Raw genomic sequence first — 23,965 nt, 5'->3', positions numbered from 1 at the left:
CCCTTTTCCTTGAAATTACAATTTTATAGAGAAATGTATATTTCTCAATTGTAGAATAATGGTCTTTTTTATTGTGCTCAATTGCAGCTATGTTGCGATAGGCCTATGGTATTCATGTATCTTTGAACCTTCAACCTTGTGTTCAGGTCTGATTACACTAAATCCCCCAGATAAACATGGTCTCATTTGTATGTTATCTATCCAAAAGAAAATGCTTCAACCCTGTCTGGCCATATGTCAACCACTCCAACTGCAGTGGATTTGAGACCTACATTTCCCTCAGACCATCTGTGCCCTATTGACTTGTTAGCTGGTAACCACAAGGTCTACAACCAAAGGTGAAAGTCAACCTTACAGCGAGCTAGTCTGATCGGGTGGCAGGTAACCCAGTGGTTAGAGCGTTGGACTTGTAAACGAAAGGTTGCAAGATCTAATCCCCGAGCTGACATGGTAAAAATCTGCCGTTCTGTTCCTAGGCCGTCATTGAAAATAAGAATTTGTTCTTAACTGACCTGCCTAGTTAAAGGTAAAACATGAGTTTATAATGAAATCAATGCATTTCACATGACCGGGAATACAGATATGCATCAGTATACCTTAAATAAGAGCATGGATCAGAATCTGGTGTGACCATTTGCCTCATTCAGCACAACATCTCCTTTGCATAGAGATGATTGGAATGTTGGTGAGTATGCAGGCTATGGAAGAACTGGGACCATGTTGAAACATGGCACAATAATGGACTTTGATCTTATCACGTTCTGTGCATTAATTGGCCGTAGCTTATGCCTGCCCAAAACCCGGCTCTGACATCAGCAAACCCCTTTCCCACACGGTGTAGAGAAGTGAACATTGAGGGGTTGCTAGACTTGGTATGCTGACAGGAATGCCCAACTGCACTCCAACGTGAGATGTGGCATTGACAAACTGCACATTTGAGCGGCCTTTAATGTATTGTTTAATTGGCTTAATATGCCACATTTGACAGGATTATCTTGGCAAAGGAGAAATGCTCCCTAACTGGGTGGTAGAAATACACAGAATATGAGCTTTTATTTAAGCTCATGAAACCCAACATGTTGCATTTATTTTGTTCAGTATACGTCATGAATTGCCTGAGTATTAAGCTTTTTCATTGAAGTTTTAGTGCAATTTAGTAGGTCACTACCTTGAAACTAGTAGCTAACCAACATGGAGTACATTTGGCCGCTTTTACACAGCCAATTCAGATATTTTTCTACCAAGTGGGCTTTTAAATGATCAGATCTGAAAGACCAGTTAGTGGGGTGTGGAGAAAGAGAAAAAAAAAATCTGAATATGACTAGTTGTCTAATCACATCCCTAATCTAACTTGTCATCAACAAGGCAAGGAGGTTAATCATAATATACAAAACAAATTTTTATTATAAAAAGAAATTCTACACTGAAACTCCACATTAAAAATGGGTCGCAAACATCTACACATTTTCCCTTGCATTTCTTAAAAACGGCAGTGGAAACGATATCAATATAGGGCGGAAAAGAACATGCCACCATCCAAAGACAAAACAAGCAGTGCTTCGAGAATAAGAGCTGTTAATTTACAAGACAGCACAATATGACCCCTGTATGCATTATTGCAGCCATTGCACATCACTGTACATGTTCTGAAAAATCCAAAATGCTATAAATGTTACATTGTAAGGTTCACATTGTTTTGCAAATACTCCAGCTCAAGTTTCCAGGCAGTTTAGTCGTCATCCTCGTCATCCTCCTCTTCCTCGTCATCCTCCTCCTCTTCATCATCATCATCGTCATCATCCATGGGCGCTGCCTTCTTGCCAACAGCTGGCCTGCCAGGGCCACTCTTAGCAGTTGCACCTGCGCCTCCCTTAGCCTTGTAGGCAGCAACATCCTACAACAAACAATTCAGTTATCAAAAATGGACTTGATTCGTGACGAGTCTCCTACAACGGTTCTAGTCAGTCATAAGTGATAGTTGAAGTGGTTCTGGAGTGGACCTTACCTTCTCATACTTCTCCTTCAGCTTGGCGGCCTTTGCTTCGTGTGGCTGCTTGTCTTTGGGAGTCTGCTTACCCCACAGCAGACCCAGCTGCTTGGCGATGTCTCCAATGCCCATGCCTGGGTTATCAGCCTTGATTCTTCCACGGTGTTCAGCACAGAACACAAAAAATGCAGAACTATTGGGGATAGAATGTTGAGAACACATTTAGTTCCAAAATCTGAACAGAACACTATCAATCAATACAGTCGTATAAGTGGAGTACTTACGGTGGCCTCTTGGGGGCATTGGGGTCCTTCTTTCTCTTTCCTGCTGCCTTAGATCCCTTGGGGGGCACATAACCCTTCATGTCCTTGTCATAACGGACTTTGTCACCCTTGGCCATGTCCTCAAACTTCACCTTCTCTTTTGCAGACATGGTCTGGAAAAGAGAAAAACGGCATTAGTCACACCTCATCGAAGCATCCATGTTGCGCCAAATCCCCACCATTTGATACATTGATTTGCTAACGGTTTCGTAGGCATGCTTTGCCCCGCCCCCCGGAAAAAAAAAACTTTTATATGGCGGCTGCTCAGTCAGAACTTACCCTCCATCTCTCTGAGCATTTCTTTGAGAACTCGGAAAAGTTCACTGAAGTTCCTGGGTGTTTTTTCTTGTGTTCTTCCCGGCACGTCGCAACAAAGAACGCATAGGAAGAAGTCTTTCCCTTCGGCTTATTAGGATCTTTACCCGGCATGGCTGCTATATTCTGAAAAAGGAAAAACATATATTAAGCAAAAATTTAATAAAATCTCAAAATATATAAATAACGTTAAAAGGTATGTATTCGGATGGTACCACCGAGTAAACGAGCCACAAACCACTCCACGGACAGCCCAAGGACGCGAAACCGCGCTAATCCGATTGAGTTCCTGCTTCATTGTGGCTATACGGCTAGGACAATAAGCGTCCCTCCATTTTGTTTCCCGCCTAAACCAAGTCTCCCAACAAATGCAATAAGTAGGATCAAACCATTTATTCGTTGATAATTGGTCATCAGAATGATACCCGTTAGTCATAAATAAACACCGAAAGGTTACCTAAACCATTTCTGCAAGGCTGATCAAAGTTAGTTTAGTAACGACGCTAGCTGGGCTAGCTCAATGGCAGCAAGTATGGAATGCATCGTGCAACATCGCTACCGACTACCTAGCACGATGTTAGCATGTTATGTCTGAATTATGTACCCAAAAAGTATTTTCTGGACGGAAAACATTTTAAAATGCTCCTTATCATACTGAACATTCTTGGCTACGACGAGAACAATATATTCTTTAAAAATGTGTTATGGCATCAAGTTAGCTAGCTAAATAGCAACTGCATCACAGCGCGCGCTTCCCAACTTCGCTGGCTTAGTTGAATAAAATAGTTTACCACATATATTCTTCAGTAAGCATTTGAGAGGTTTTGCCTTAAGTTAAAAAGCATTCCAAAAACAAACTTTACATGTAGAAAATCACGAAAGATTTGATAGGCGTAGAAGTTCCCTTACTCACCTATTATCCAGCCACACAAATACAATGAGTGCCAATGTAAAGTCCTTCGCACTGTTTTGTGGGTGAGAGACAGTTCGCACAAACTTGATTAAATGTTTTTTAGAGCTCCTCCCGCTTGTCATATACGGTTGGCTGAAATTACGCATTTAAATTTGAATCTGGGACCCAGGGCATGAACGGTGTTTGGATTGGCTGAAGGTCTATATTTTGAGACTATCACGGTTGTCTGTGGCGGCTCAATGGCAAACTCATGTGATTGGCCGGAGTGGGGATTTAAAATAGACGGCGCCAAAAGCCTAAACGCTTTGAAGGGGGTTGTTTGTTGGATGGCCGTTCCCACTGGGTCAGTGCTATCCAAGATCATTGGGACGTCCCTACCCTAACCTTAACCCCTACTTTAACCTTACCTAACCTTAACTATTAACCTACCGTAACTATTTACAATGTTGACTGCAATGGGAGTGGTAGTGACGTCCCAAGGATCATATTAACAGGATCCGTTGCCACTGCTAGCCCGTCAGATAATTTAGGAAAGAATAGAAATGAACAGTTATTGATGAAAATAAAAACACAATAAAATGTTTGAGCTGCGAGATAACAGATGCCAGTAATCAAGTTGAATGATCATGAAATGAAACTAAAACTTACCAAAAAAATCACAAAAATTAAGCCAATCTGATTTGAGCAACAACATGCGCAGACATTTGAGCTAGATTTCAATATGCAATGCAAATAACATGTATGTATTCGTTTTCAATATTTCAGACAGTGTTACAACGTTACTACAGAAAGACCCCACACAGCCATTGATACGTTTTGCCTGAGCTCTTATAAATGCTCAAATGTTTCCATGTGCAAGTGTCCATCTAGCTAGTCAGAAATGTAACAGCAAGCTCCACCATAACCGTAGAACAAGAGCACAAAGGCCAGCAGGGGAACAGCTGTCAGCTGCGTGCGGATGCGACCCCAGTGTGCTCCCACGCTTTGTGTTGTACTACCGAGCCGCAGACACTGTAGCAATGTAAAGCCACGCCACGCGACTGAAGCTTTTGTTTTCAAACAGTCTTAAATCAGGATATCATTGCAATATTGGCCTAGTAGTAGCTTTATATAGCCTAGTTAAGCATATAGCCTAGCCTATTGTTGCAGCCTGGTCTCATAGACTAGACGTAATATAGTATATGTAAATCCGGGTCACTCAAATTGGTATGATATGTTACTTTTGATATGCTTATGTAACGGATGTGAAATGGCTAGCTAGTTAGCGGTGGTGCGCGTTAATAGCCTTTCAATCGGTGATGTCACTTGCTCTGAGACCTTGAAGTAGTGGTTCCCCTTGCTCTGCAAGCGACGTGGCTTTTGTGGAGCGATGGGTAACGATGCTTCGTGGGTGACTGTTGTTGATATGTGCAGAGGGTCCCTGGTTCGTGCCCGGGTCGGGGCGAGGGGACGGACTAAAGTTATACTGTTACACTTACATAAAACACATTTTTGCTTAAGGCAAAAAGGGTAGGGTATAATGCGACAGTCTAGCAACCCAAAGGTTGTGAGTTTGAATCTCATCATGGATAACTTCAGCATTTTAGCTAATTAGCAACTTTTCAACTACGTACTACTTTTTAGCTACTTTGCAACTACTTAGCATGTTAGCTAACCCTTCCCCTAAACCTAACCTTAACCCTTTTAGCTAACCCTAACTTTAACCCTTTAACCTAACTCCTAAACGTAACCCTAACCCCTAGCCTAGCTAATGTCAGCCAACTAGCTAACATTAGCCACCTTGCCACCTAGCTAGAATTCATAGCATATCATATGCTTTGCTAATTCATAACATATTGTATGTTTCGCATATTAATTTCACAAATTTGTAACATATTGTACATTTGCATTTGTTAAATATAATATGAATTGTAACGCGTAACATATCATACAAAATGGGTGATGGACATCCACAAATTAATACATATCATACGAAAGTAAACATATCATACCAAATAGAGGGTACAGAATAATACGTAATGCTCTGAGACCAGGTTGCAGCCAGCATGACAATTTTCCCCTGATCAGTCAGTGCAGCAATCAATACTACAGACAAGTATGTTTATTCTCACAAATGTACATTATCGCAGCATCAATGTGTGTTTGCTAGCTACTGTCCCCATGTCCTTAGCTGCAATTTCAGATAGACCTACTGGGCAACATACCTGAGCTATTTTGATGCATCAGCAATAAATGTACCCATTTTATAACTAATTAGTCCAGGTGTGTGGCGAGCTCGAGCTTGGTGGTCTATTGTTGGGGTCAGCTTTCTAGATTTACTACGTTAAAGTAGTAGTCCAATGTTTAAATCATTTATTAAAAACTTATCCTTGCTCTACACTCTTAGAAAAAAGGTGCTACCTAGAACCTGAACAGGTTCTTCGGCTGTCCCCATAGGAGAACCCTTTGAAGAACCATTTTTGGTTCCAGTTAGATCCATTTTGAGTTCCATGTAGAACCCTTTACACAGAGGGTTCTACATAGAACCCAAAATAGTTCTACCTGGAACCAAAAGGGGTTTTACCTGGAACCAGAAAGGGTTCTCCTATGGGGACAGCCGAAGAACCCTTTTGGAACTCTTTTTGTAAGAGTGTAAGCCTAAAACAAACCTATGGCACTTCTCTTGAAAAATGAAAAGGGCCTACTTTGTTGCTAGCATTAGCAATTTTCAGCCGTCTTCACTGTTGTTCTGTCAGTCAGGCTGCTTCATGGTAGAAACTAGGTGGTAGCCTATACAGTTACAACCTGAAATGACTTTTTTCGTAGCAGGTTAGGAGAATTTATGCAGCAGGTCAGGAGAATTAAGGTAGCAGGTTAGGGGATTTAGGAAAGGTTATAAAAAAGGTTAGAGTTAGCTATCATGCTCTCCTAACCGGTTATGCTTTTAAAAAGTAACTTCCGGTTGTGGCTGTACTCCATCAAGTCACAACCCTGCTTCATTCCTCCTGTTCTGTTTTGCATTCTCACAGCCAGGGCCTCAGCGGAACTGGAGCAGTTCAGCTCAAACTGGTTTAAGTGTGTCAGGAGGAGAAAAAGTAAACAGAGTTGTTGGGGTTGTATGTCAAGATTGATTGTGAGTGTCTTTTCACCTGCAGGCCTCAGCTGCTCAAGTGTCAATGAGGCTGAGCGTCCATGTTGCCACTATGTTGAATGCCGCCATAGCAGCTGCACTTGGAGAGAAAGATTCCTCGAAGGTCCAAGGATCTCCCAGTACAGTAAAGTTTTTTTATTCTCATTCCATAGCACCAAAATAGTAGTATGCTTATGTTATGACATAGTAGGCCCTTGTTTACGCTTGCCAACAAGTGACTAATATTAATTATAATTAGGTTGGTTCTTACATTTGTCCTATTTCACACATGTACAAGTGTGTATTAAACACCTGTACATTGTAAATTAGCTTTTTGCATATCCCACTCCCCCCCGAGTCACCCTTGGATGTGGGGTCACAGCCAAGGATAAGCCATTATTGATGGCAACCTTGGAGCAATTAGGGTTAAGTGCCTTGCTCAAGGGCACAGACAGATTTTTTATCTAGTCGGCACAGGGATTCAAACCAGTGACCTTTCGGTTACTGGCCCAACACTCTTAACCGATAGGCTACCTGCCACCCCAGAGGCCTACACCAGAAGCTGGGCAAATTGGAAAGTCACAATTAAGCACTAAAAAAATTGGCAGAGGTGAATTTGTGGCTAACCTATAGTAAATGTGGACAAATAGCATACCAAATGGTTAGATATCAAATGAAAGATAAGGCCACAAGACAAAAGATGTAAAGTAGATGCTCAAGTTTCCTTTCTAGCCTCACCAACACAGCCGTTCTCACCCAGCCCCATAGTAAAAGCACATAGCCTCACAAGCAAAAGGAGCTGACAAGACAATCAGCATTAGCATAAAACTGTAAGCCCCCCAGTTGTTTACCAATGGGCCCAACTGACAAAACACCCTTTCACATACTCACTAGACCCGAGATCCTATTCATACTGGATCCTCATTGTGGGAAGCAGATGACTTTATCCACAGGGTGTCAAACATAGGTATTAAAGGTGGCAGGAGAGTGCAGGCTCGATTCCTCTCCAATTACCATCCTCAGTACTGAGTTTTTCGCACGAGTTACATTGCAAACAGTGGATTGATTTGTCTCAACTTGTATATGATTTTAGACATAGGGGAAAAACAGGATAGCAGTGTATGGGTGGTTTATGTGTGTTGACTTTGAACTGAGGACTGAAGTAGTGAAGTACTTTGGGCTCCCGAGTGGCGCAGCGGTCTAAGGCACAGCATCTCAGTGCTTAAGGCATCACTACAGACACCCTGGTTCTAATTGGGAGTTCCATAGGGCGGCGCACAATAGGACCAGTGTCACCCGGGTTTGGCCAGTGTAGACCGTCACTGTAAATAAGAATTTGTTCTTAATTGACTTGCCCAGTTAAATAAAGGTAAAAATATATATTAAAAAAAATATATATATACACTGCTCAAAAAAATAAAGGGAACACTTAAACAACACAATGTAACTCCAAGTCAATCACACTTCTGTGAAATCAAACTGTCCACTTAGGAAGCAACACTGATTGACAATAAATTTCACATGCTGTTATGCAAATGGAATAGACAAAAGGTGGAAATTATAGGCAATTAGCAAGACACCCCCAATAAAGGAGTGGTTCTGCAGGTGGTGACCACAGACCACTTCTCAGTTCCTATGCTTCCTGGCTGATGTTTTGGTCACTTTTGAATGCTGGCGGTGCTTTCACTCTAGTGGTAGCATGAGACGGAGTCTACAACCCACACAAGTGGCTCAGGTAGTGCAGCTCATCCAGGATGGCACATCAATGCGAGCTGTGGCAAGAAGGTTTGCTGTGTCTGTCAGCGTAGTGTCCAGAGCATGGAGGCGCTACCAGGAGACAGGCCAGTACATCAGGAGACGTGGAGGAGGCCGTAGGAGGGCAACAACCCAGCAGCAGGTCTGCTACCTCCGCCTTTGTGCAAGGAGGAGCAGGTGGAGCACTGCCAGAGCCCTGCAAAATGACCTCCAGCAGGCCACAAATGTGCATGTGTCTGCTCAAACGGTCAGAAACAGACTCCATGAGGGTGGTATGAGGGCCCGACGTCCACAGGTGGGGGTTGTGCTTACAGCCCAACACCGTGCAGGACGTTTGGCATTTGCCAGATTCGCCACTGGCACCCTGTGCTCTTCACAGATGAAAGCAGGTTCACACGCACATGTGACAGATGTGACAGAGTCTGGAGACGCCGTGGAGAACGTTCTGCTGCCTGCAACATCCTCCAGCATGACCGGTTTGGCGGTGGGTCAGTCATGGTGTGGGGTGGCATTTCTTTGTGGGGCCGCACAGCCCTCCATGTGCTCGCCAGAGGTAGCCTGACTGCCATTAGGTACCGAGATGAGATTCTCAGACCCCTTGTGAGACCATATGCTGGTGCGGTTGGCCCTGGGTTCCTCCTAATGCAAGACAATGCTAGACCTCATGTGGCTGTAGTGTGTCAGCAGTTCCTGCAAGAGGAAGGCATTGATGCTATGGACTGGCCAGCCCGTTCCCCAGACCTGAATCCAATTGAGCACATCTGGGACATCATGTCTCGCTCCATCCACCAACGCCACGTTGCACCACAGACTGTCCAGGAGTTGGCGGATGCTTTAGTCCAGGTCTGGGAGGAGATCCCTCAGGAGACCATCCGCCACCTCATCAGGAGCATGCCCAGGCCTTGTAGGGAGGTCATACAGGCACGTGGAGGCCACACACACTACTGAGCCTCATTTTGACTTGTTTTAAGGACATTACATCAAAGTTGGATCAGCCTGTAGTGTGGTTTTCCACTTTAATTTTGAGTATGACTCCAAATCCAGACCTCCATGGGTTGATAAATTTGATTTCCATTGATAATTTTTGTGTGATTTTGTTGTCAGCACATTCAACTATGTAAAGAAAAAAGTATTTAATAAGAATATTTCATTCATTCATATCTAGGATGTGTTATTTTAGTGTTCCCTTAATTGTTTTGAGCAGTGTATATACACTGCTCAAAAAAATAAAGGAAACACTTAAACAACACAATGTAACTCCAAGTCAATCACACTTCTGTGAAATCAAACTGTCCACTTAGGAAACAACACTGATTGACAATAAATTTCACTGGAAATTATAGGCAATTAGCAAGACACCCCCCAAAAAGGAGTGATTCTGCAGGTGGTGACCACAGACCACTTCTCAGTTCCTATGCTTCCTGGCTGATGTTTTGGTCACTTTTGAATGCTGGCGGTGCTCTCACTCTAGTGGTAGCATGAGACGGAGTCTACAACCCACACAAGTGGCTCAGGTAGTGCAGTTCATCCAGGATGGCACATCAATGCGAGCTGTGGCAAAAAGGTTTGCTGTGTCTGTCAGCGTAGTGTCCAGAGCATGGAGGCGCTACCAGGAGACAGGCCAGTACATCAGGAGACGTGGAGGAGGCCGTAGGAGGGCAACAACCCAGCAGCAGGACCGCTACCTCCGCCTTTGTGCAAGGAGGTGCACTGCCAGAGCCCTGCAAAATGACCTCCAGCAGGCCACAAATGTGAATATATATATATATATATAATGGTGAGATGCATTTGTGCGATTTGACATCCTTCTCTGTGGGCCTATTCTACAGTTACTGGAATCTATTATCAGTGACTGAGAATAACAGTGAATCCGTGAATAAATCTTACCCACTCAAGAACCTTAATTCAGTTTGTTTACATAGAGCAGTAGAACAATCTCTTCTAATTACAACAATATTAATCAGTGATGTTTTGTAACTGACTGACAAAAGCAAGTCTATCAACAACAAACTGAAACATAACAAGCTCACAAAGGAAACGTGAGCCACACAGGTGGTTTCATAATACAACAAGTAAGGCCTGCAGGCAAAATAACACTCAAACCGATCTGTTTATTAATATTCTCACATACAGTGTTGTAATTGATATAAAATCATTGGATAAGTACAGGGAGATGTCGTGGAGCAGTAGAACAACTTGTTAAAACAGCTACACCAGTCTAGGTGATCTGTAGTGCTGTTATTTACATTTTAGTCATTTAGCAGACGCTCTGATCCAGAGCGACTTACAGTTAGTTAGGCCTAGTAACACACACAATAATATAATCCTTTTGCAAAGACATTTACAATACAGTTGTACAGCCTACTTGTTTCAGCCATGCAAAATCATGCTTCATAGGCTCATCACAACATCACATTTTATGATCCTGCTGACATTTACGGAATTTAATAGCCTTGAATATAAAATGGAATGTCTCTCAAGAATGGCATACTATTAACTATTGAATAATATTTTGGCATGTGCAACAACTCAATATAAAGGCACACTCGTGGTATTACTGTATTATTGCCAAATAGTGAGACCTGTTTACGTTTGGGTGTAAATAATGGGTGTGTCACATCATTGTGAAGGCCAAATGAAGGGTCTGCCAAATCAGATATACAAGTGTTGAACTGTAGACTTGGCAAAGGAGGGACACGGGTTGCATTTATTGAATTGTCTTCACAGATAATAAATATACTGGGTGCTGTATTTGAGACTGAAAATAATGCATTTTATTTGTAGGCCCAAGTATTGTGAAAGGTGGGCCTCTTTTTTTCAGCTTCAACGCTTGTGCTTTTGTTTTAGCTCCAGCCTTCTGAACCTGTCGTTGTTGTAGCTGTCTCCAAGTGAAGAATGAAATGCATGTAATTCTGTAGTCCGGATTGGATGGGCCCATCCCCCCTGGCTCCATTAACTCTTTACTCTTGTTTCAATTCAGAAGATTGCACCGTCCGTGTTCGCTGTCCATTCAATCGACTGATGGCTCAGATGGTTTTGCATGGAATTATAAAGGAGATTTTGGGTCCAAAGAAGACATCCCTGGAACAACATAAAAAATAAAAACATGTGTTTAGTATTTTGCCCTATTAGCCTGGAATCCAAGACTATGGTAAACTGTCCATGACTTTCTAGTGGATGGACCATGTGGTTCAGGAGAGAATGGCCTAGTTAATGAAGGAAGCATCTAGTCAAGAATGGCATTATTTTCAATTGATAAACTGATAAACTGTGATTGCAAACTGATAAGCTCCGTGTATCTGTTTGATTTCCAGGCATATAGTGCCTCTTTATAGGAAAAACACTTCTCTGTAGTCAACAGCTGACTAAAAACAGCCAAAATGCATAGGCCTAGCCATAGCGTATTTGCATTACATGAGCAAAGGCCACGACGTAAAAACAGCACGAATGACCTTTTAACTGACCAGTGAAACAAAAGTCAACTCCACATCACAGCTCACTGCAAGGCAGCAGGCACACGTGCCTGACTGTATTAATAGGTGGCTTATGATAATCACAATGTAGGCAGTGTTCACTGGGCAGCCTGTGACTGGATCCAATTCGTTCCCAACTATAATTGCCCGCCGGCCTCCATTCGGCCTCCAGTGCACATAACAGCACCACAGAGCCATCCACTGTTCCAGAACTGTATTAACAGAGACTGTATATGTGTGCTGAACATGGGCGCCGCCTACTGGCGGAGAATGATATTGCTGTACCTTGGGCAGCAGAGGAGCTCACTGAAGTTACAGTAGCACACCATGTCGCATTTGTTCCCCTCCCAGAAATGGTTCTGCAGGGAATCGATGGGTCGCATGGTCGCAACTCCGTTGGAGATGCCAACATTGCGACAGTCCCTGTCCTTCAAGACTTTCTTGTAGCAGGACCAGCGGTTTGATGGAATGGCCTCGCTGCCCATTGCCAACAGTCCAACCAAGAGAATAGCAGCAATGAGTAGTGCCTTCATTTTGATCAAGCTGTAAATAGGACGACATAATGTATATAATTGGTTAGAATGTCTCTAAAGTCACCCCAGTCATTAATATATAAATACACAAATCCAACCCACAAAAAAATATATTCCCGTTAGGGCCATAAGCAGGGTCTGAGTTTTAGTAAGGTCCAGAGGGGGTGGAGGGACATTTTTTGTAAGTTTATATTGCATTTCTATCAAATAAAACAAATCTAAAATGCTATTTGGAGGAGAGCAAATACAGACAAAAACGTACCCAGCTATTATCACATTGGTTGCTGTAGCTTCATTTACCTCAGTTGATCAACAAAACACGTAGCCTATTAGTTCTACAATTTGCCACTACACATTAACTCAGCACCGAGATGAAAAACTTCAATATGTACAGAGGGATCTGTTAGAATATTTATTTATTTATTAACAAAACGCAAACAAATATGTTTGCTTTACAGAACTTTGTATTGCAATGTCCTGCAATTCTACACATTTCGTTATGGGCGGTGCAGTTTGAATGCTAATTTCCTGCAATTGGATACATTTTGCCATGACTTATGCCATGTTAAAGATGTAAAGTCACACGTATAGAGGACCTGCGTGGTTCTGGTACCGGTTCCGACCGACATTTTCTGCTTATACAATCGACCTGTGGACACCGTAGATCGCAATGGCTTGAATCGAGCGGTAACGCGGGTTCATAACGACTCATTAGTGTATCTCTTCCGCCTGTGTGATTTAGCACAGAGAGGAAGAGGAATAGAGATGCCCAACTCGGCGGAAAGATGTCTCATTTCAGTAGGTGGCGTTTTTTCGTTGTTTCGCCCACCAAGCAAAGAGTTTTTGTATGGAAGTCAATGAGAGAGTGTTGAATTTGGTAAGGCCAAAAAATGTATGGCTTATTTGCTATGGTAGGTTTATTTCATCCAATAATAGTTTCCTAATGGCTAAATTGTTACGAGTGTATTGATATAAGTAGGGCACGTGACATCCCGGCAATTTTGAGAAAAAACACTTTATATGGGTGTTGTCTCGAGATGGCTACGCATATTTATTGCATGAGGCCAGTAGTGTAGCGTCTGTCTCCATTGAATACAGGCAGTTGACGTCAACAACCCTCATCGAATTTACAAAAGATATTACAATAATTAGATGTATCCACCAATCCAAAGAAAGAATAGGCGAGATCTAGACAGCACACCATACCGCTTTGTGGACAGCGAGACATGTGTCTTGTCAGTTTATCCATAATCTTTGTTTAAGGTGTGAAATCTGACACCACTTGAAGCTGGGACGTCCCTCCTACCATTTCATTCGCTCTTCCGACTGTCCATCAACTCCTGTCTAAACCGTACATCACAGCCGCTGACAAAGCACATGCCTTAAAATCCTGACATCGTAGCCCAACAGGATAGAGTGCTTTCGTTGCTCGAGCACATTCAGAGATCGATTTATAACCAACTTTATCACAATAATCTAAAAAGATTAATCGTTTTTAAACAATAAACACTTTTTGTTTGTCCTAGACAGACAATAGTAAGATGAAAGGCGAGTTCAGGAAGCCAAGCTAGAGCTCTCTTGTGTGACGTTCACAGCGGTGGGGGCAGACGTTTTGATCAAGAGAGACCTGCATATTTGATCTAATACTAGACATACAAATATGTATTTTTACAGTTATAAGGAAGGTGAAATCTAAAAGTTATTATTTTTATAATTTCATTATACTATATTTCAAGCGTTATTCATACAGTTTTGTTGAATAGGAAATACATACAAAATAAGAATCATATTTTTACTTGTGTACTTGAGCTTGTGTCCTCAAAAGTGACTACACCTCAGCAATTTGTAACTATTTTTATCAGAAAGGTGAGATTTCAACCTTTCTTGGAGTAGGCAGCATTACTTATGGCCCTCTCATGATAAATAATTTGTTTTGGTGATTACGTAGATTACATTTTAGATTACATTTAGTTACATTTAAGAGATATGATATCTGAGTGAGCATGAATAATAAAATGAATGGGGGCCCCCTGGAGGTCAGGGTCCCTGGGCACGTAATTCAGCCATGATTACTAAAAGTTCATATAGCTGGCTAGACTAATTTTGACTAATTAACCAATCTTCAAAATGTTAACTGATATGGACTAATTGAGTGACCGTCAGTCAGTGACATATAAGAAGTGGAAAACTGCTGACGCACAACCAAATTTCGAAAATTCACCAATTGTACAATTCTAACTGTCAACAGTAAGTTGAGACCCCGTCTTCTTTGTGAGCAACTCCACTATAGATTTGGCCTTGTGTTTTAGGTTATTCTCCTGCTGAAAGGTGAATTCACCCCCCCAGTTCTTAACTATTACAAGCAAACCCATAACATGATCGAATCAAATGAAATAAAATTTTGCGCCGAATACAATAGGTGTAGACCTTACAGTGAAATGCTTACTTATGAGACCATAACCAACAATGCAGTTAAAAAATAATACAGGTAAGAATGAGAAATAAAAGTAATTAAAGAGCAGCAGTAAAATAACAATAGTGAGACTATATACAGGGGGGGGGGGGTACCGGTACAGAGTCAATGTGCGGGGGCACTGGTTAGTTGAGGTAATACGTACAGTTGAAGTCGGAAGTTTACATACACTTAGGTTGGAGTCATTAAAACTTTTTCACTCCACAAATTTCTTGTTAACAAACTATAGTTTTGGCAAGTCGGTTAGGACATCTACTTTGTGCATGACACAAGTAATTTTTCCAACAATTGTTTACAGACAGATCATTTCACTTATAATTCACTGTATAACAATTCCAGTGGGTCAGAGGTTTAAATACACTAAGTTGACTGTGCCTTTAAACAGCTTGGAAAATTCCAGAAAATGATGTCATGGCTTTAGAAGCTTCTGATAGGCTAATTGACATCATTTGAGTCAATTGGAGGTGTACCTGTGGATGTATTTCAAGGCCTACCTTCAAACTCAGTGCCTCTTTGCTTGACATCATAGGAAAATCAAAAGAAATCAGCCAAGACCTCATAAAAAAAAATGTAGACCTCCAAAAGTCTGGTTCATCCTTGGGAGCAATTTCCAAATGCATGAAGGTACCACGTTCATCTGTACAAACAATAGTACGCAAGTATAAACACCATGGGACCGCGCAGCCGTCATACCACTCAGGAAGGAGACGCGTTCTGTCTCCTAGAGATGAACATACTTTGGTGCGAAAAGTGCAAATCAATTCCAGAACAACAGCAAAGGACCTTGTGAAGATGCTGGAGGAAACCGGTACAAAAGTATCTATATCCACAGTAAAAACGAGTCCTATATCGACATAATCTGAAAGGCCGCTCAGCAAGGAAGAAGCCACTGCTCCAAAACCGCCATAAAAAAGCCAGACTACGGTTTGCAACTGCACATGGGGACAAAGGTCATACTTTTTGGAGAAATGTCCTCTGGTCTGATTAAACTAAAATAGAATTGTTTGGCCATAATGACCATAGTTATGTTTGGAGGAAAAAGGGGGAGGCTTGCAAGCCGAAGAACATCATCCCAACCGTGAAGCATGGAGGTGGCAGGATCATGTTGTTGGGGTGCTTTGCTGCAGGAGGGACTGGTGCACTTCACAAAATAGATCGCACCATGAGGGAGGAAAATTATGTGGATGTATTGAAGCAACATCTCAAGACATCAGTCAGGAAGTTACAGCTTGGTCGCAAATGGGTCTTCCAAATGGACAATGACCCCAAGCATACTTCCAAAGTTGTGGCAAAATGGCTTAAGGACAACAAAGTAAAGGTGTTGGAGTGGCCATCCCAAAGCCTTGACCTCAATCCTACAGAAAATGTGTGGGCAGAACCGAAAACGCGTGTGCGAGCAAGGATGCCTACAAACCTGACTCAGTTACACCAGCTCTGTCAGGAGGAATGAGCCAAAATTCACCCAACTTATTGTGGGAAGCTTGTGGAAGGCTACCCAAAATATTTGACCCAAGTTAAACAATTTAAAGGCAATGCTACCAAATATTAATTGAGTGTATGTAAACTTCTGACCCACTGGGAATGTGATGAAAGAAATAAAAGCTGAAATAAATAATTCTCTCTACTATTATTCTGACATTTCACATTCTTAAAATAAAGTGGTGATCCTAACTGATCTAAGACAGGGAATCTTTACGAGGATTAAATGTCAGGAATTGTGAAAAACAGAGTTTAATGTATTTGGCTAAGGTGTATGCAAACTTCCGCTTCAACTGTACATGTAGGTAGAGTTATTAAAGTGACTATGCATAGACGATAACAACAGAGAGTAGCAGCGATGTAAAATGGGGGGGGGGGGGGGGTGCAATGCAAGTAGTGTGGGAAGCCATTTGATTAGATGTTCAGGAGTCTTATGGCTTGGGGGTAGAAGCTGTTTAGAAGCCTCTTGGACCTAGACTTGGCGCTCCGGTACCACTTGCCGTGCAGTAGCAGGGAGAACAGTCTAGGACTAGGGTGGCTGGAGTCTTTGACAATTTTTAGGGCCTACCTCTGAATAGGTTTTGTCGTGCCCTCTTCACGACTGTGTGCTTGGACCATGTTAGTTTGTTGATGATGTGGACACCAAGGAACTTGAAGCTCTCAACCTGCTCCACTGTAGCCCCGTCGATGAGAATGGGGGGCGTGCTCAGTCCTCTTTTTCCTGTAGTCCACAATCATCTCCTTTGTCTTGATCGGGTTGAGGGAGAGGTTGTTGTCCTGGCACCACACGGCCACGTCTCTGACCTCCTCCCTATAGGCTGTCTCGTCGTTGTTGGTGATTAGGCCTACCACTGTTCTGTCATCGGCAAACTTAATGATGGTGCTGGAGTCGTGCCTGGTCGTGCAGTCATGAGTGAAAAGGGAGTACAGACGAAGACTACGCACACACCCCTGAGGGGCCCCTGTGTTGAGGATCAACGTGGCGGATGGGTTGTTACCTACCCTTACCACCTGGGGGCGGCCCATCAGGAAGTCCAGGATCCAGTTGTAGAAGGAGATGTTTAGTCCCTGGGTTCTTAGCTTATTGATGAGCTTTGAGGGCACTATGGTGTTGAACGCTGAGCTGTAGTCAATGAATAGCATTCTCACATGGGTGTTCCTTTTTTTCCAGGTGGGAAAAGGCAGTGTGGAGTGCGATAGAGATTGCACCATCTGTGGATCTGTTGGGGCGGTATGCAAATTAGTGTGGGTCTAGGGTTTCTAGGATAATGGTGTTGATGTGAGCCATGACCAGCATTTTAAAGCACTTCATGCCTACAGACGTGAGTGCTATGGGTTGGTAGTCATTTAGGCAGGTTACCTTAGTGTTATTGGGCACAGGCACTGTGGTGGTCTGCTTAAAACATGTTGGTATTACAGACTCGGACAAGGAGTGGTTGAAAATGTCAGTGAAGACACTTGCCAGTTGGTCAGCGCACGCTCGCAGTACATGTCCTGGTAATCCGTCTGGCCCTGCGGCCTTGTGAATGTTGACCTGTTTAAAGGTCTTACTCACATTATCTGCGGAGAGCGTGATCACACAGTCTTCCGGAACAGCTGGTGCTCTCACGCATGTTTCAGTGTTATTTGCCTCGAAGCGAGCATAGAAGTAGTTTAGCTTGTCTTGTAGGCTCGTGTCACTGGCCAGCTCTGGGCTGTGTTTCCCTTTGTAGTCTGTAATGGTTTGCAAGCCCTGCCACATCCGGCGAGCGTCAGAGCCGGTGTAGTACGATTCGATCTTAGTCCTGTATTGACGCTTTGCCTGTTTGATGGTTGGTCGGAGGGCATAGCAGGATTTCTTATAAGCTTCCAGGTTAGAGTCACGCTCCTTAAAAGCGGCAGCTCTAGCCTTTAGCTCAGTGCGGATGTTGCCTGTAATCCATGGCTTCTGGTTGGGGTATGTACGTACAGGTTCTGTGGGGACGACATCACCAATGCCCTTATTGATGAAGCCAAAGACTGAGGTGGTGTACTCCTCAATGCCATTGGAGGAATCCCGGAACATATTCCAGTCTGTGCTAGCAAAGCAGTCCTGTAGCTTAGCATCTGCTTCATCTGACCACTTTTTTATTGATCTAGTCACTGGTGCTTCCTGCTTTAATTTTTGCTTGTAAGCAGGAATCAGGAGGATAGAATTATGGTCAGATTTGCCAAATGGAGGGTGAGGGAGAGCTTTGTATGCGTCTGTGTGGAGTAAAGGTGGTCCAGAGTTTTTTCCCCCTCTGGTTGCACATTTGTTAGTTTATTTGCGTTGTTTGTAACTTATTAGCCACCACTATGCTTGAAGATATGGAGAGTGGTACACAGTAACGTGTTGTATTGGATTTGCTCTAAACATAACACTTTGTATTCAGGACAATTTTTTTTGTTGCAGTATTACTTTAGTGTGTTGTTGCAAACAGGATGCATGTTTTGGAATATTTTATTCTGCACAAACTTTCTTCTTTTACTCTGTCAATTAGGTTAGTATTGTAGAGTAATTACAATGTTGTTGATCCATCCTCAGTTTTCTCCTATACAGCCATTAAACCCTGTAACTGTTTTAATGGTGAAGTCCCTGAGTGGTTTCCTAAGTTAGGAAGGACACCTGTATCTTCTTAGTGACTGAGTGTATTGATACACTATTGAAAGTGTAATTTATAACTTCACCATGCTCAAATGGATATTCAATATCTGTTTTATTATTTTTTATTTTACCCACCAATAGGTGCCCTTCTTTGCGAGGCATTGGAAAAACTCTCTGGTCTTTGTGGATGAATCTGTGTTTCAAATTCACTGCTCAACTGAGGGACCTTACAGATAATTGTATGTGTGGGTTACATAGATGAGGTAATCATTCAAAAATCATGCTAAACACTATTATTGTACACGGAGTGAGTCCATGCAACTTCTTAGGTGACTTGTTAAGCACATTTTTACTCCTGAACTTATATAGACTTGCCATAACAAAGAGGTTGACTCGTTTTTGACTCAAGTCATTTCAACTTTAAATATTGTATTCATTTGTAAAATAAAAATATATATAAGTCCACTTTGACATTATAGGGCATTGTGTGTAGGCTACTGACAAAAAAAATCCTAATTGTATAAATGTTAAAGTCAGGCTGTAACTCAACAAAATGTGGAAAAAGTCAAGGGATGTGAAAACTTTCTGAAGGCACTTTAAGTATGACCCTGATTCACATAGTGTTATGATGTTGTTCCTTGTAGAATTTGAACCTAGCATAAGTTGGACATCCTCTATAACATTTTTCAATTTGCAACAATATTGATACTGGACATAAATATTGCATTTGTCTGTTATTTCAAAGATTGGTGGATATATACAGCCTATTTGCTATGTCGCTTATGCCACTAAATAATTCAACCTTGTGTTTTAAATAGATTCAACATTATTTGCATTTCAATTATATTACCATAACCCAATTATTGCAAAGATTTCCACGGTACAATGATTGCAGTCTTATAAACTTCACTTCTGTACATTGCAGTTATAACTAGTGCTGAGCAATTAACCGAAATTTTGGTTAAATTATTTGAATTCCATTTCGTTCGTTTTTTTTCTGTGAGGTCAATGCACAAATGGCAGTTTCTCGAGAGATAAGTCAGATCCAGCTTGAACTGTGTGATGTAGTAGGGAGTTGTAGTTTCCAACAGGCCAATATCCTGCATATTTCAGAGCGTAAATTGTAGTAATTAACTACAATGACCATAATCCACTGCGCATCTACTTGTCCTGTCTATCTTTCTTTTGTGCCTGCTACCGTAAGCGGCAGAAGAATGCGCGATCGTGAGGGGATTTAGAGAGCAGCTGATGCTTGACAGGGTATCGCTACCTGAAAAACACTGATCTAAGTGATCGAAAGTTCGTATTCAGTCATAGAAGTCTGCCTTATTTACTCCGAAGAGATACAAATTAGTGACTTTGTCAGACAGAATATTCAGCAACTCTATAGGGATGAGATGATGACTTGGAATTGAATAATACAATCATAAAATAAAACAAATGAAATATACACAACAACTGAAATATGTTATTAAAGTAATGTGAATACATTATGGTTAATAAGTGATAAGCAGTAATGGACAGTCACTACCATCATAGTACTTTTATTAATTGTTTTATTCTGTGTTGGTACAGCATTCAAACCAAATAATCGAAATCGAAAACTAATGATTATTTTTTAATCATCGAATTATAATAATTAATCATTCATCACTAGTTATAACTCGTGTTAATTTACTTATAACTCCCCATCATTATTATATTTCCAATTACATAACATTATCTGCTGATTAAATTAGCCCATACCTTATTTAGTGCTCTCCCCAGGAACGGCAGTTGCTTCTGACCCGTTTTCATTGGGTACATTTAGTAAGTATAAAACAGAAAACAGAGGAGTCTTTATCCCTACTCTACCCCATGCTAGGAGTATGACCATCTCTCCCCTCTCTCCTCTCAGCCTGTAAACCAGAGAAATAACCAAGGGCATTGATTAAATCCGCACTCTGCACAAGCACGAAAATAACACCATGCTTACATGCAAGTATGGTAGAGGGCTAAGTGAAGAGGCCAGCATTGGGGAGTGATCCAAACCAAACCTCTCAGTCTCAGACAGATTTAGTTCATATATGCTGTGGAAAAGTACATGAACGGGGTCTGAATCATGGTTTTACAGTCTAGCGAACAAGCAGAGTTTGTTCACATCCAGAATAACGTATAATACAAATTTAGCAGCCTTGAAGTAGTAGGCTACGTTTTTAGTATATGTGTTTTCAATGTGTTTTATTTTATTTTAATTAGTTGTATATCAGCCATTTTTCATTTCAATAGAGAACCATCCAAGAGCGAATGAATGAATGCCTGATACTGAATGTTGCCTTTCACTGAATCTCTCTAAAGCATCTGAATTGCTGTGAGTGTTGCAATCAGATGTGGTGGATGCTCGTACCGTTTAAATGGAGTGTCTGTCTGGGTATAATGAAATGCAAGTGATGCATGCAGTAAATGAACCAGTTGGAAGGGAAATGCACGTTTCTCTATAGCTGTAACCTTTGGCTTGACTTGGCTCCTTCCCTTGTTGACACGCAGAGGAGCTCCACTGACTGCTGATAGAGCTGGTTGGCTGTGAAAGTAACCGTCACAGCCAAATTTAATAATCTACTTAGTGTGTTAAATCAATTGCTTCTTATTGTACGGCAGCACAGTTTTATCCATTGCAGTTTCCACTTTAAACAAATCAAGCGGTATTTACTTTGTGTTATACAGCTACCGAAAATTGAGAAATGGCCTTTTGGGGCTCTGAAAGTATATCAGACTCAATAACAGATGGCATTTTGCGGTTGACGCTTAATGATGTAATTGGCACTGTAGTGGGTGTTTCATGCTCTTCTATGGATGGGCCTTGTTTCATTGGAGGATCAGACGGGTTGATGTCAAGAAAAGTTTATTAAGACAAATGTTATATTTTGATTGGCCTATAGTAGCTCAATAAGTATGGGAGACCAGTGATGGTTGTAACACAGGATAGTTGTAACACTCAATATCTCCAATCAGGAACAAGCTAGAATCATGTGACTCACTGCACATGCTCAGTTTAGTCCTCAACACTCATGTAGAAGCAAGAGGTAAGAAAGTACTTTTTTAACCAAATGTGTTTTTGTGATGGCATCACCTGCTTTGTAGTTAGAGTCACCAAACTTATATGAGATTTATAACCAGGGTGTGTAGATATGTTTGGTGTATAGTGAACAAAAATATAAAACGCAACATGTAAAGTGTTGGTCCCATGTTTAATGAGCTGAAATAAAAAATCCTAGAAGTTATCCATCTGCACAAAAAGCTTATTTCTCTCAAATTTTGTGCACAAATTTGTTTACATCCCTGTTAGTAGGCGTTTCTCCTTTGCCAAGATAATCCATCAACCTGACAGGTATAGCATACCAAGAAGCTGATTAAACAGCATGATCATTACACAGGTGCACCTTGTGCTGGGGACAATAAAAGGCCACTTTAAAATGTGCAGTTTTGCCACACAACACAATGCCACAGATAACTCAAGTTTTGAGGGAGCATGCAATTGGCATGCTGACGGCAGGAATGTCCACCGAAGCTGTTGCTAGAGAATTGAAGGTTAATTTCTCTACCATAAGCCGCCTCCAACGTCATTTTAGAGAATTTGGTAGTACATCCAACCGGCCTCACAGCTGCAGACCACGTATAACCACGCAAGCCCAAGACCTCCACATCCGGCTTCTTCACCTGCGGGATCATCTGGGACCAGCCACCCGGACAGCTGATGACTGTGGGTTTGATGACAGCTGATGACTGTGGGTTTGATGACAGCTGATGACTGTGGGTTTGCACAACCGAAGAATTACTGCACAAACGGTCAGAAACTGTCTCAGGGAAGCTCATCTGGGTGCTTGCTGTCCTCACCAGGGTCTTGACTGCAGTTCAGCGTCGTTACCGACTAGCGGGAAAATGCTCACCTTTGATGGCCACTGGCACGCTGGAGAAGTTTGTTCTTCTGTACCAGGTAGATGGCAGACAGCGTGTATGGCGTTGTGTGGGAGATGTCAATGTTGTGAACAGAGTGCGTCGTGTTGGTGATGTCAACGTTGTGAACAGAGTGCCCCAAGGTGGCGGTGAGGTTATGGTATGGGCAGGCATAAGCTACGGACAACGAACACAATTGCTTTTTATCGATGTCAATTTTAATGCACAGAGATACCGCGATGACATCCTGAGGCCCATTGCATTGTCATTCATCCATCACCATCACCTCATGTTTCAGCATGATAATGCATAGCCCCACGTTGCAAGGATCTGTACACAATTCCTGGAAGCTGAAAATGTCCCAGTTCTTCCATGGCCTGCATTCTCACCAGACATGTCAACCATTGAGCATGTTTGGGATGCTCTGGATCGACATGTACAACAGTGTTCCAGTTCCCAAACATATCCAGCAACTTCACATAGCCATTGAAAAGGAGTGGGACATCAATCAACATAACCACAGCCTGATCAACTCTATGCGATGCAGATGTGTTGCGCTGCATGAGGCAAATGGTGGTCTCACCAGATACTGACTGGTTTTCTGATCCATGCCCCTACCTTTTGTGTTTAAGGTATCTGTGACAAACAGATCCATATCTGTATTCCCAGTCATGTGAAATCCATAGATTAGGGCCTAATGAGTTTATTTAAATTGACTGATTTCCTTTTATAAACTGTACCTCAGTAAAATCTTAGAAATTGTTGCATGTTGCGTTTATATTTTTGTTCAGTGTAAGTTAGCAATGCTACAGTTTTAACATGTAGCTAAAATTGAAGTTACCTAATGGCTACACACACACCTCTCTCTCTCAAACGCTCTCTCTCTCTCACTCACACACACACACACACACACACACACACACACACACACACACACACACACACCACAAACATGTTCTTTTTTAGTTCAGATGTTGTTGTTTAGTTGACAGATGTTGCTGTTTGGTTGTTTGGTCATACCAAATAAAAATGTATTATTTATATTATTGTTTAATTATTTCTGCCAT

At 41.9% G+C, this 23,965-nt stretch overlaps 2 protein-coding genes across 2 annotated transcripts in view; both read right to left on the bottom strand.

Moving 5' to 3' along the window:
- Positions 1–1,050: 1,050 nt before the first annotated feature.
- On the bottom strand, positions 1,051–3,641 carry LOC120053038 (high mobility group protein B2-like). The gene is made up of 5 exons (XM_039000284.1): positions 3,539–3,641; positions 2,590–2,751; positions 2,272–2,423; positions 2,006–2,180; positions 1,051–1,894 (listed from the first exon to the last, which is right to left on the bottom strand). Exons 2-5 carry the CDS (start codon positions 2,737–2,739, stop codon positions 1,730–1,732), a joined length of 642 nt encoding a protein of 213 aa, XP_038856212.1. The 5' UTR covers positions 2,740–2,751; positions 3,539–3,641; the 3' UTR covers positions 1,051–1,729.
- A 6,852-nt stretch (positions 3,642–10,493) lies between these two features.
- The window catches only part of LOC120051996 (scrapie-responsive protein 1-like), a 31,363-nt gene continuing 17,891 nt past the window's right edge, over positions 10,494–23,965 (bottom strand). Inside the window, exons 2-3 of the mRNA XM_038998874.1 lie at positions 12,161–12,418; positions 10,494–11,483 (exon numbers count right to left, since the gene is read on the bottom strand). Coding sequence (XP_038854802.1) covers positions 11,429–11,483; positions 12,161–12,408 — 303 coding nt within the window. The 5' untranslated portion in view covers positions 12,409–12,418 and the 3' untranslated portion in view covers positions 10,494–11,428. The remainder of the gene's footprint in view (positions 11,484–12,160; positions 12,419–23,965) is intronic.

Source organism: Salvelinus namaycush, chromosome 8, assembly GCF_016432855.1.
Source record: "Salvelinus namaycush isolate Seneca chromosome 8, SaNama_1.0, whole genome shotgun sequence".
Lineage (NCBI taxonomy): Eukaryota > Metazoa > Chordata > Actinopteri > Salmoniformes > Salmonidae > Salvelinus > Salvelinus namaycush.
This window is presented reverse-complemented; position numbering and strand designations above follow the sequence as displayed.

Bases quoted from the DNA above. Each gene is read 5' to 3' on its own strand.
- LOC120053038 (XM_039000284.1), bottom strand. From the start codon at position 2,739: ATGCCGGGTAAAGATCCTAATAAGCCGAAGGGAAAGACTTCTTCCTAT. The intron at 2,424-2,589 runs GTAAGTTCTGAC...TCTCTTTTCCAG, and splicing joins AATGCTCAGAGAGATGGAGG to ACCATGTCTGCAAAAGAGAA. The intron at 1,895-2,005 runs GTAAGGTCCACT...TGTTTGTTGTAG, and splicing joins TGAAGGAGAAGTATGAGAAG to GATGTTGCTGCCTACAAGGC.